This window comes from Mercenaria mercenaria, chromosome 7 (genome assembly GCF_021730395.1).
Source record: "Mercenaria mercenaria strain notata chromosome 7, MADL_Memer_1, whole genome shotgun sequence".
Lineage (NCBI taxonomy): Eukaryota > Metazoa > Mollusca > Bivalvia > Venerida > Veneridae > Mercenaria > Mercenaria mercenaria.
In genome coordinates this window covers 59247928-59262041 of record NC_069367.1, presented here as the reverse complement: position 1 = coordinate 59262041, position 14114 = coordinate 59247928, and the positions used below count along the sequence as shown (strand labels likewise).

The 14114-nt window shown below is 32.7% G+C and overlaps 1 protein-coding gene across 2 annotated transcripts in view; it reads right to left on the bottom strand.

Moving 5' to 3' along the window:
- Nucleotides 1-6785: 6785 nt before the first annotated feature.
- Nucleotides 6786-14114, bottom strand: part of LOC123554088 (orexin receptor type 2-like) — a 74645-nt gene continuing 67316 nt past the window's right edge. For both annotated transcript variants that reach the window (XM_053548489.1, XM_045343991.2), the window contains exons 3-6: nt 11438-11816; nt 10297-10453; nt 8993-9111; nt 6786-7535 (exon numbers count right to left, since the gene is read on the bottom strand). In XM_053548489.1, the coding sequence (XP_053404464.1) occupies nt 7366-7535; nt 8993-9111; nt 10297-10453; nt 11438-11816 (825 nt within the window). In that variant the 3' untranslated portion in view covers nt 6786-7365. The remainder of the gene's footprint in view (nt 7536-8992; nt 9112-10296; nt 10454-11437; nt 11817-14114) is intronic.

Genomic DNA, 14114 nt, shown 5'->3' with positions numbered 1-14114 from the left:
CAATATATGATTAATGAAATAACGCAAAGTTATGCCATAAAGACTTCATTATTCATAAAGCCTAAAATGTAAGTCGTATATGCATACAATCAGTAATTCAAACGGATAAAGTCAGAATTGAAAAATGCAAAAGAGGTTATCCAATAATAGTTTGTATTGGATATTTCATTTCCGCTTATGAATTGACTTAATCAAGCCTAGTCTGCCTCATTTTGTTTGCTTGTGTCCTTCGCTTCAAAAGCATCTTCGTATTGATTTGACTGCATTAGGCGCAACTAACATTCCCTATTTACAGATGAGACAATACCCGTTAGCCATTGGCAAATTTAATCAAATTATACAATCTCAATTTTACAAATAGCGTTGGATAATTGTAATACCACATTTTGGAAAATTGTATTATTTCAAATTTATGATTAGTTCCAATAACGGACGCAAAGTAAAACACAGGAAACATGAGATTTTCCAGCTTAATACCTACTGGTGACACATTGCGGTTTATAATTGACAGCCTGACGTGTTATGTAGTACCATTGTTTGTCACAGTGACGGTGATTTTATCTCTTTATTTGATTTATGAAGTAGATGGGTTAAGAGCGGACAGTATTAGAATCATGACAATCTGTTATCGTTTTTGTCCCTTAATTATCATCGTCATAGGATACTGATGGTTGGATGGCATTTTGCTTCAGAACCGTACTATGTCTGAAGCATGCATCTGTTGTGTATCAACAACACAATTATAGCACATTTGAATATACTTTACTGTACATATTATTGAACCAGTTATAAAAGTGTTCAACAGAAAATTATAATTCCTAATATTACATTTGACCTTAAAATGTATAGTATAAATAACCGTCCCTATTCTCTTCAATAGTATGTTTCATATTTCATTGCAGTGCAAACAAAAACACTAATAGATGACAAGAAAAAAAAGTAACATCCCAAATCAAATGATATCTCTTCTTTCCGCTTGATGCAGAAGCATATTGAAATAAACTATAACTTTGTATTAGTTTAAAGAGAATGTTACATGCTATAAGTAATGGTGCAATCTTTTTTTAAAAAAAAAAATGTATTGCCTTTCTTGATATTGCGACATCTCTATAGACTTCTCATCTTATGGTGGAATAAAAGATCTGTCCGTCCGTCTGTCTGTCTATCTGTAATCATAACGAAAAGAATATAAATCATGACAATGTAAAGGGTCTTAGTAATGTTTCCCAGAATAATATAGTTTGTAGAAATAAGGCCATGCACAGTGGTTTAGCTGTAGTAAGATTATATTTTTCATTTTTTTGACTGTAATATTTCATTCTCTGCTACAATATTCTTAATTCACTGAACTAGTTTTTTTGAAATAATACACTTTTTGAAATATTCGTATACTCACCAATTTGATGTTTTGTTTCTTAAATACAAATATCATTCACATCTTCAATAGTTGTAAATAAGTAAGATAAAATGATAATGCAATGGGTATAGGCAATATTTCTACAGAATATAAGAAAGCTATGTTACAGTAATGCATTACCCAAGCGTTATAAGTAATATGTAAAACGAATTGCATTTAGGTCCACCTTATATGAATGTCACAAAAACAACATATTAAGCAAGTTCGCATTATTTTTCCACATTTTCTTGCAATATTTAAAAACATCGTTTTTGAGCCACCTTTTCAATTACAATTTTTCTCTTGAAATGTAAAGGAATACCATTGTTCTATACAGCATTTAACGGTGGTTAATAACACTTTGGTCAAATAATGGATTTGTTTGAAACGTAAAGAACTGAATACTTATTACTATTAGTATTCACTTAGTGAATAATACATGTTTGTAGATTCTCACTAGAGAAATATTTAAAATTTTATATCCATATTCTGGTTGCCTAACCAACCTAGAGTTATTCTAGCATAAGATAAATTTAAGAAACACATATTGCCTAAAATGATATGAATATAATAACTACTTTATTGTACTTGTAGGATACTTGCTTCGACAATCACGCATTTAACCAACATTCATTAGGAATGAAATGTAGTAAAACTATTATTACCTCCCCTTGAATATCATGGTTGTGCAACCAACTAAGGAATAGAAATAAATGACTTTGGAAGCTGCAAACTGTTTTAGAACTTGCCTTTTGATTTTGATTGTTTAAATAGCCAAACAGGTTGTTGTATAATGACTTTAAGAATTCATTATATTTATTAGATAAGCATTATTCATCTTGTTTTTCGGTCAGTTATAAGTCACACACAAAAGAATTTCGGAATGCTACTTAAAATAACTTCAGCGCTTGGTCATATGTGGAAAGTGACGGGTCATGATATCTCGCCCAGGTTAATTACCCTCTGGCCGCGTTATTGGCCGCGCTATGATTGTTGTTTTGTTACTAACTAATTGCTTTGATAGATGACTAAATGAAATAATGACATGTTTATATTATTATGGTCAATTTGCGTGCTCCTTTTTTGAGAAAAACAATTTAGTCACTCCTATGAAGTTTTCCTTAAATACCGCTAATTTCTAGGTAGAACTCCAGTATCAAACTTGCTCGTCCGAATGTTAGTTACGTATGCAGATACTCCATACGATATAAGTTAGTTTAGGACCGAGGCAATTAATGATGAAATATTATTGTTAAAGTTAGATATTGGTGAAATAATAGAGATTATGTTAGAGAATTGTGAAGAATGACATTCATATATTATTAACTCAGAACTTAGTACAAAATTAAATAGTAGTTAATATAGTGAACAGTAGTTGTTGTTGTTGCTGATATTTAGTAGAGTGAACTTTAGACCCTGTTACACCACAAGGTAAAATTAGAAATTATATTGAAATTAAACTTTAATTAAATGCATGTAGTCCGTTTATAGATAGTTGCGTATTACATGAAGGTTATTAAATATTTCATAAATAACAGAACACACATTTCTAATATGGATCTTAGTGTAACGTGTCTTCTTTTTCCTTAAACAAATATCTAGCAGAATAAATTGGAATCGAAATATGTCATAACATGTTGCTTAACTGTGACCGACTACCTTTTAAAGAACTCAAATGAATCGATAATTTTCAAAACTTGATTTTATCGTAATCTTCAATAAAACGGTAATAATGGAAAATTTTCCATTATAAATTTTGTCAATTTTAAACGGCAACTATCTTTAAAATTTTTAAAAAAAAGATAATGCTTTAGTTGTTGACAGATGTTTATAAATCTTTTGCATTTGCTTAAAGTAACATTTGCATGCAATTATTTGTAAAATATCTGAGAAAATATTTATCTAAAGTGTTATTTTCCCAGATTTATAAAACGGGAAAATACAATTTTGCCACAAAAAAAATGACATTCAAAGATATTCAAAATTCAATGAGATTCTACTATCACCTTTCGATATATTTAGAGTTATGTATTGTTTATATCTGGATCTTGAAAACTAAATGCACAGTTCAAAAACAACTCGTTACATGTACAGATTAACGAAGATAGACGAATTTAACAGGAACTCCAGCATTATGTTTTAAAAATGTCTGTACCATATTTATGATTTTAATATTGGCTGTTACTTCTCATAACTAAACAAAATTATCTTAGCTAAGTTAATGTATAACGCTTGTAATACGCTGTTATCCCTATCTGATTTTGTGTTTCGTTGTTAACATCCAAATTGCTTTGTACCGCATTCACTCTTAACACTCTTGTAAATACTAAAAAAGGGTAGCATACTGAGTGAAAGAATTTCAATCCATTCTTAGAAAAAAAATAGAAAGGCGGACTTTATATAATTTTAGATATTTATTTTGAACTGTTTTTCCTTAATTCTAAATAAAATATACCGTTTTAAACACTAAATTGGCCGTCTCAAGTCATTTTCTAAAAATTGAAACTGCTATATCATTTTTCATAATGGTCCGAATGTAGAAATATCAGTAAATATTTTGTCACGAACATCGTTATAGATTCTTGGATTGACGTTTCTAGCAATTATGTACAATATCTCATTGGGTATTTAACAAACTGAAGTGTAATTAGATGGAACATAATAATATACTAATGTAAAGGTGATATTACTTAGAAACCTAACGTATTACATGCTCACTTCAAATCAAATATATGAGATGTAATGTTTCCTCCAAAAATCAAAGTCTATCCTAATTCTTCATATAAAAAACTTCGACGAAACAGTATTGCGATAAGCGGGCTAAGCAGAATTTGTAATATTCACCCACTTTCTGCGATCTGTGTCTGATTTATGTATGCATTTTAATACAAACGGACAAAAAACTGATATTACTGATTTAAATATCTGCTTCAAGTTATAGATTTCTCTAGCTAATTATCTGCCGCAGGAAACGTTTAAAGCTTTTTGAAAGCATTAACGATTAATTACCCGTTCCTGTTTACTTCATGCACTGGAACACATGCCATTTGGAAGACTTCTATGTGTTTAGGCTTCTTGGTGGCATATATTTTCAAGCCTCAATGCAGTTAATTAAGTTAGATAACAAATTCGTAACTCTACAGGTTGCTTAACAAGACAAAATGAAAATGCTACAAACTGCATCTGTTCGTGGACGGTAGTGGAAATGCACTTTACCGTCAACGCCCTCTAGCCTAGGGTTGCATATCGAGACAACCGCAGATGTGTTCATATGGCGGTGCACATGGTAAACCAGTTAACCAATTAGCGCACAAACAAATTACTCATGCATAAATATATATAAAAAGACAGGTAACATATACGTATAGTTAAATGCTTTAACAGTTCTTTTTTAACGGTATTCGCGTTGTCAGGAGATGATATTCACAACAGTTGCGAATTCGCGTGTCGCTCTGACCGCAAATATCACAAAAAATAAAATATTCGCAAATATTTGTTAATAAATAGTATCGTAGATATGATCAGAGAAGGTTGTATTTAAGCATATGTCTAATATGTGACAATTTAAATGTTCCGTCAAATACGATTGATTGTAAATAGTGCGTAAAGTGGGTAAAATACGACTCTGTCTAAATCGAACAGACATGCCCTATAACCAGTGTACACAACATCATATATTTATGTTTAATTAAGGTCACTTCCATTCCTTTATTGCTCCTTGAAGGCGTCATGAAATTGAATTTTTATGCAGTAAGTATATGGTGTAGCAGTAAAACAGGAAACATGCTATTAGGAGGCTTTAGTTGTTTAAAAAAATAAAATTCTTCTGTGTTTTTTTTTCAAATGAATCAGAGAGGTTGTGAGTTAACGAGTTAGCGAATAACGTACAGATAGGATTCTTACACATTTTTCAATACATTTAAGCTTCTGATAACGTATCGCATTTCTGCGGTAGAACATAGGCAACACATATGTTTTATACTTTTGCATGCTCACGTTTTATCAATTTTGTGCCGCGTATAAGAACGTTTATAAATGATATGTGTGCGTGTGAAAAGAAACTATAACATGTATATGCGAAAGTACTAATACGTGCGCACGTAATATGAAATATTAGTTACTACGTGCGCTTGCAATAGGATAAAATCTTTTATGCATGTATGAACGCTTTTTTTTGGCGTGCGCTTGTATAAGCGACAGCATGCTCCGGAACAATCCTCGCGATTTCTACATGACCCACTTCAAGCTTTAACCAGATAAACGAAATACATTTGGTAGTGAACTATACAATGTTTGTCATACGACACAGTTGATTTTTGCAAGGACTCGTGCATGAATTTTTTGTTAAAAAGAAATGAATGTAACAATTGTTTTTTTTTTTATTTTTGGAAGGATAAATAAACAGATTCTTTATCAACGATTTTGTGTACGTTTTAATCATCATGTGTACATTCCCATTCCTCATGTACAATCCCACCCTTTATTTAGTTCAGTTACTGCTATATCATAAGGAATGGAGCAAATGGAATGCTATATACAAAAGCCACAAAGGAATGGCTCGAGTTTTAGCAAAATGTATTTAGTACAAAAAGGTATCATGTAATGTGTAAATTTTATCTTAAACTCATCTTTATTTTAGAAGCTTCCCAATTATAATTCACGGCGTAAAATACTTATCAATTCCGTTTAATACGTTATAAAAGAGTTTGTCCTCGTCATCCCGTTAAATTTCAAAGAGAGAACATATAACTTTTCAGGTCCAAATCAGTTAAAAGTGTCACTGCACTTACCTACCTTAAAATAATATTTATTGATTTGTGTCCACTTTAGTAAAGATCATTTTATCTTAGTAAAACAAAAACATATCTACACTTCCTTTGCCATTGGTGCTGAAACCGTTGAAAATAATTGCTCCTCTTTAACTTCAAAGCGAATAAGGACTCTATTATATATTCCCGAAGCAATCTCCTTTTATTGAATTCTTCATGTGAGGAAGCCATCTGGCTGGCTTACGGAAGGTCGGTAGTTCTACCCAGGTACCCGCTCGAGATTAAATAATGCACTGAGGGGCACCTGGAGTCTTCCTCCACCATCAAAGCTGGAAATTTGCCATATGACATATAATTGTGTCGGTGCGACGTTAAACCCAACAAAATAAAATAAACAATCTCCTTTTACAAAATTGCTTTGTTGTGATGTGGATATATTTCCAGTCTAATGACCAGGGATGCATTTAAGTGTCTACGTGCACTCTTAAAGCTTGAATAATTGTATTCCGACATCTCATGTAAGACATGGCCTAACTAAAAAAATACAAACCTTTTAGAAAGACAAAATATAGTAAGCTCCATAAGCTCAGCTTACTTTGATTATATGTATCACACAAACAGTAAGCAACAATTTTATTTCACTGGTAAATTAAAAGTTTCTCTGATTAAATGTAAACACAAAAAACATACATAAGATTCAGACTTATTTATAATATGACCTAACTTCAGGTTTTAGACCCGAAATCAAACACTTCAATCTTCCCAGCTATCCAAATACAAGTTAGACGGACGTAGTGTAAATATTTAAGTTTTTGACAGACTGAGTAATAATTTACACAGCATAACAACAAGGAAATGAAAACATGTAACTAACATGTAATTCTATCTGCACAGAATAAAAATGCTTTCGTCACACTGAAAATATCTAAGGATGTTCTCTTAGCCTTTCAGAACATTAAGCCTTTGAACGAAATTCTAAGTCAGATATAATATTGTTTCTGTCAAAGCAGCTTTAAATTATGATATTCAATGTGTGCGACATTTGAAATATGTTGGTGATGAAGTCGCTATATTGTTACAGATAACTTTTGATTTATATTTGTCACCGTTTCAACAGATCATTAGTAACACTCTCTTGATAATTACGAAAACAACAAATGAATTATTGATGTCTGAAATGTTCACTTGTTTCAATGTATTTTATACACAGTTTTGCATTGGTAGGTGTGTGTGATTGCTGTAACGGACGCTTATAGTTCGACCACTGTTGAATGTCACTCTGTAAGCATCATTTCGATTCCATTGCCCCATTTTCCGTCCGCAACTAACGCACGCTAACACGGCAACTTTAAACTCTTTACGGAATTTTTCTGGAAATAGATAAAAGAAAGCTAAACACAAAATAAATACGTTTTGTATACTAACAATACCATGAATGGGGTTTAGAATAGTACACAATACATGTACATTAGTCTAAGAACAGCAACACACATAATCAACGTATAACTATCACTAAAAATGGAAAGTGTTGTTTTCTTTTTAATATTGAATGTTACTGCGTGACACTTAATTATGAATATAGCTCTACATATTTTTTTTTCTTTTTTTGTGTTTAACGCCGTTTCTCAACAGTATTTCAGTTGTGCAATGGTGGGAAGTTAACCTAACCAGTTTTCCTTGATTCTGTACCAGTACAAACCTGTTCTCCGCAAGCAACTGTCAACTTCCCCACATGAATCAGAGGTTGAGGACGAATGATTTCAGACACAATGTCTTTTATCAAATCGTCAAGGAGAACATACGGCCCGCCCGAGGATCGAACTCACAATCCCGCGATCAGCGCTTTCCCTATTGAGCTAAGGGTAATTAATAAGTTTATATACTGTTTAAAGTTAGATACATCTGATGATTTTGTACATTCCAGATATCTAAAGTTAAAACACTCATTTTAATGAAAGATGACATTAGCTATCTTTACGAGTTAACAAACAAATCATGACCATAATGGCAAGTTATTTCCAAGTTAAATGAGGAAATATTCATTTTACAAGACTTGTTCGAAATACGGAACTAAAACATATTGTTCCAGGCTTTCTATTTTCATTTTGACTTCTAAGGACAGGCAACACAAAACCCGTGGTCTGCAAGGTCAATTTTTCTTTACTGTACAATATATAGATAAGTTCGATTAGAGATATTTACATAACGGATATTGACGAGTAATGTTTGATTTGAGTGCCTGTTCAAGACGAGCAGCTGCTTCGTAGGTGTTCATTAGACAAGAGCAACTGCAGTCACTTTCCTTTACAGTTTTGTAAGAACTGTTCAAATTCCTATCAATACCTATGCAAAATGTCTTTGACAAAATCATTCTAAATATGCCTTTTGTTCTATCTTGAATGGAAAAATTACTTCTATCGTTTTAATAAATATTATTGACCACTTACAATTTATTCAAATTAGTGAAAATGGTTAGTGATAACTATTATTAATAAAAATTCTTCTTCACATAAAGGAATCTTCATAGTGATTTTAACAACTGAAAATATAACGAAATTTCCAAAGTCTAACGAAACGATTCGTGAAATTTATTAAAAGTTTTTAACAACTGGGCCAATATGTACCAGGCCGGAAATGTAATCTTACACATGAATAAAATTGCGTAGTTCACTATAGGGGTCTTCTATGTTTTGGTGTACACCGGGTCACTCTTAATGAATTACGCCGGTTACCGTAAAGTCATGTAACGTAAAACATAAAGATTTGTTTGAAAGAAGTTTATATGTTTCATTTTGTAAAACAAATTCGTACTAGATAGAAGACTTACCACTCATGAAGTTGTATATGACTGGGTTGATACAGCTGTTGAAAAATGCTGCCCAGTGTGCAATTAATGCAAATATGGTTGACTCAGATTGCCCTATCTTTTGAAGAACACCAGTGTATCTAAAATGATAGGAGTTTTATTATATTTTATTTGGGTGATTTATCACATTAATCATGCAACTTTTGCTTAAAACTGAGCCGCGCCATGTGAAAACCAACATAATGCATTTGCGACCAGCATGGATCCTGACCAGCGTGCGCATCCGCGCAGTCTGGTCAGGATCATACTGTTCGCAAACGGTTTCTCTAATTGCAATAGGCTTTGAAAGCGAACAGCATGGATCCTGACCAGACTGCGCGGATGCATGCTGGTCGCAAACGCACTATGTTGGTTTTCGGCTCAAATATGTGTACATTCGTAAGATCAGTTATTCATAGTAGCAAACAAATGTTCATATTGCCTCTGATAGCCCATTCTTGCTATAAACTCTACACATGAGCGAGAGGGAGAGAAAGAGAGCAAATATTTTGAGAAATAAGTATGTATTGTTGATAAGTTATTGTTTATATATACATAAATATGTTCAAGAAAGACGTCGATGGCTGTGAAACTTTTATAATAATACCATTAATTGAACATTAAACTATGAATAATTTATCAGTTCAAAATACAAGTAACTAATAGGTAGCCTTCTTATTTGTAATATATATATATATATATAGTAGAGAGAATTTATACGAACTAAATCACCACCACAATATACCAGACCAATTACGGCAAAGCGCCTAGCAGTAAAATGAACACGTACACGCCGCAGCAAGTCCACTAACCCAATAAGATTAGTTTCGAAGCTACTTTATATACGAGCCCGAATTGTACTACACATTCGTACTGGTTCAACATTTGCATATATGTACTCAAATCTCTGTTTTCATGTCACTAGTCTTTTTAACTGATTGGGACCAGAGAAGCTATATTTTCTCGCTCTGAAAGTTAACTGGATCTCGAGGATACATTGAATACATATATATATTGAGCATTTATATATCGAGCTATACAGGCGGTATTTACGCCGTTGCCGTGTTGTTTTGATTTATGCTACCCTTGAACAAGGCTTTTTTAAAAAGCCGAAAGCGCTCGGGTTTATAATTAAACTTTTGACACTGTTTGAACATATATTTTTTCTCATATTTTTTCTCATACTCTCTCTATATATATATATATATATATATATATATATATATATAATCCTTAAAAATTTATACAAGTTCAAATCGTCAACACACGGCTATGAAATACTATACCTGAATATGTTAAAAAGGTGTATTGGGAAGAAACATAAACCAAACATTACAACAACGGCCACCAACATTTTGGCGGCCTTTCTTCTACAGTCCATTTGGTCCTCGTTATCAGTCGATTCCCGGTGATGTCGGTTGTTCAGCATTGGCTGCCGACTCCCTGTGAAATATACGTGTCAATATATGTATCAATTTACAAAACGTTCTCAGAAATATACTTCATGAAAAGAAAAGCAGTAGTTAAATATTTGTAAAAAAAATGAAATACTACAGTTGCTACAAATTATTAAAGTTGGTGTTACAATAAGTAGGAAAAAGAGCTCAATATCTCATGCATATGTGACACTACTATAATAAATTAAATATCAAACAATCTGTACACCAGACACCTACATTGGAAACAGATGTTGCCCATATTTACTCATTAGGCAGATGTTACACTTATGAACATATCCATACAGTAACATATTCAGAAAATTGATTTCATATTTGGTAATACAATCTTAACGCCAATTACCATAGTGAAGTTGAATATTTACTGCGTTGGTTATTTCATAAAATTTGAATAAACATCATAAGAACTTGATACCATAAAGCAAAAAAAACAGCATATGTTACCTTCTACTTAAAGAAAAATTAAGAGGATAAAGTTATTACAAAATAAGTAACTTCTACAGAGCAACTTCCTAATAATTTGAAAAGTGTCAGTTATTTTAGAGACATATTTTATATCTACACATATTACCGGACGACTGCAGCGTCAACTATAAGCAGTTTGTTTCAATGTAATACTACAAACCATTAATGCAAAAGAAAACAAACAAGTTCAAGAATAATTAGTTTCAGGCAGACGGAATATTTGCGCAAAAAAAAAAGGATCGAATAAATTAGAACGTAGGAATTCCAAACTAAAAAGCCAATGCTTTAATTGGTCCCGACACCGCAATCCTTCTAAAGCAACACGAGTAATAAAGGTATTCATTAGTAGTTGTTGCTGTCGAAATGTTTATTGACATGTAAATATAAAATGATGTTGTTCTAAAGAATATATATGCCTTTGTGCAGAGGTTCTTGCCTGTCAGATGTCTAACGTGTGTCGATAGATTCGAGAATTTATTACAAATTTAAGACACATCATACTTACGGGCACTGCGGGATGTAGAAGCACCAGGAATGTGACCTCTCCACAACACTAAAGCTATCTGCATGTATGCGAACCCCATCAAACACAAAGGTATAAAGTACATTGCTATCATTAAAAATACTTGATATATTGCTTGATCTTCTTCATTCCATAATGATGGCGAGCAAGTTGATACTAGGACCGTTGCTGGATGCAAGGGTACCACTGTTGAAAATATGAGTTCTGGTAAGGCAAGTAAAATTGACACTGTCCATATAATGATAATTATTGCACGTGCTCTTCCAACGGTGCTGTGAAATCGAAGCGGATGGCATATGGCATACCACCGTTCTACAGATATAGAACTGAGCGTCAGAACAGAAACGGATATACCCAGTGACTGAAAAGATAAATTCAATACATTACTTGAAAGTTTTATTGACTGTACTTAGGTAAGGTGTATAATATTTTCTTTAGCTTGCTGTAACATTTATATCTCGTTTATTTCTATGTATTCATTTGATTTATGCTTGATAATTCTGTCTTCTTGAGATATATTTTAGATGTTTGCTTCAAATATCCGTAAAAATTCATCTGAATTAAAAGAAAGACGTAAAAATGGGGATGGGGTTAAAAGCAGAAAATTATATTATTGGTACTGTGCATTAAAATCTTTTTAAAAAGATCCTTTAGAAGTAGCACTGAACGCAATCAACAAATAAACAAGCGACATGCCTGGCCCAAACTAATCCATCCGTGAGACGAATTGGTGCGTGCAACACGTTCCAACCACCGGCAAAAGCGAAACTATATCATATATAGATAAACCTGGTTTGACTTATTTGTAACGAAAATGTGAGAAATGCATTATGCAAAAGCAGTTGCCTCAGAGAAATGATATATTGATTGACCTTTCCCAAGAGAATGGTAACAGAGTTACTGATGTCCCCCGTCTAGGGAAAATTCAACATAAAATATACTGACATCCAATACAAAGTTCCCTTCTTAATAAAAAGTCAACAGTAAACTTTCTATCTAAATTCTACCGTCAAATAAATGGCGGAAACATAAACAAGAGGGTTATGATACCTTGTGATCGCTCACCTCAGTTTTAGAACTTGTTTGAACAAATTTGATACAGGTTAAACAAGGACAATATCTGTGAAATTATTTAAAATAAGGTCAGTGTTTCTCACAAGAATATGTTCAATATTTCATATCCTATATATCCTATGTACGTATATAGAAAAGACAGTTTATTGGAAAACACTATATACGTATACGAAAAACTGACTACACCATCTGGTGGCCATAGTTTGCTAAACAGGAATAATTTCAACAAATGTTGTATATTCATCGCCAAAACAAATTTTTGTAAAATTGTTTCAAAATCTGACCGGCAGTTTCTGAAGATATTATGGTTCTAGTATATACACAAACGGAAAAGTGACCACGCTATCTCGAATCCATGTTTTTACAGAATTGAATTAATTTTGACATAAATGGTACAGGGTCCCTATTTCGCACACATAAGTAAAACTATAGCAATTCTTTAACTTAATGTTCAGAGTTTACGCAGTAAATATTTAGGGAAAATTTGCGCCGTCACGGAAACTATCAGAGTTGAAATATCTGAAAATGTTTAATGCAGGTTAACATATTAACGTAAAGTTTGTACAATTCTTGGTTTTGAAAGTAAGTCAGCAGTTTCTGACAAGGAGATTCCAGAAATATCTGACACTGGGGGAAAGAAAGATCTAGAATAATCTGGTACACGATCAACTATTGAAAATTTGTGTAAATTGTTTCTAATGAGATTTTTAAGTAGATCTATCCCATAAACCTATATAAAAATAATCTAGCTCCGTCCTCAAGTTTGAAAATCAATATTACAAGAGAAACACCTAAGGGACATTTTAGTGAAATTATGTTGAAATCAGATCAGTTGTTTCCGATGACGATTTAAACGATATTTATATAGATACTAACCCCGAAATAATACCCGAGTTTTATTTTATTTTCAGTTAGTCGGAAAATGAAAATAGTTCGTATGCATTGTATATAAAAGTACAAAGGGAAGAACCACATGTATTAACAAAACTGGAACGTTAATCTCGATTCTTGTAACCTTGACATTTGAAGTAGGGGTCTGGATCTGTTGTATGGCAGGTTATTGCACATATTTAGCCAAAGTATCAGAATATCAATTCATAAATGAACAGTTTACAGACCGGACAAAACAAATGATCGAAACTTTTATCTCCATGTACAGCATTGATATTTGAGCAAGTAGACTTGGTCTTGCATGCGACGCATTGCTTTGTTACGGTAATCAATCCATGCATAATCCAATTGTTAACTGAACAAAAGAAATTACATTTATTTTTTTCACCTCTTTGTGTGACGTTGATCTTTGCTTTTGGCGCGACACGTCACCTAATTATGGGAAATATTAGTGCCAAGTAATTTTGAAATGACCAGATGAATTCCAGTGTTATGGACTGGAAACGACACACACTTTGCTAACATTTGAGCTCTGATACATTAACGGAGCAAGGGATATGGGTCACAACATTTTGGCATAATAATTTCAAAATCCCTTGACGGATAGGAGAGGTACGGTATGGACCGAACAACATGTTTGACGGACGTCCCCTGTTTTTAGGTACCCTTTTCACATTGACAGTGTTTTTAGAAA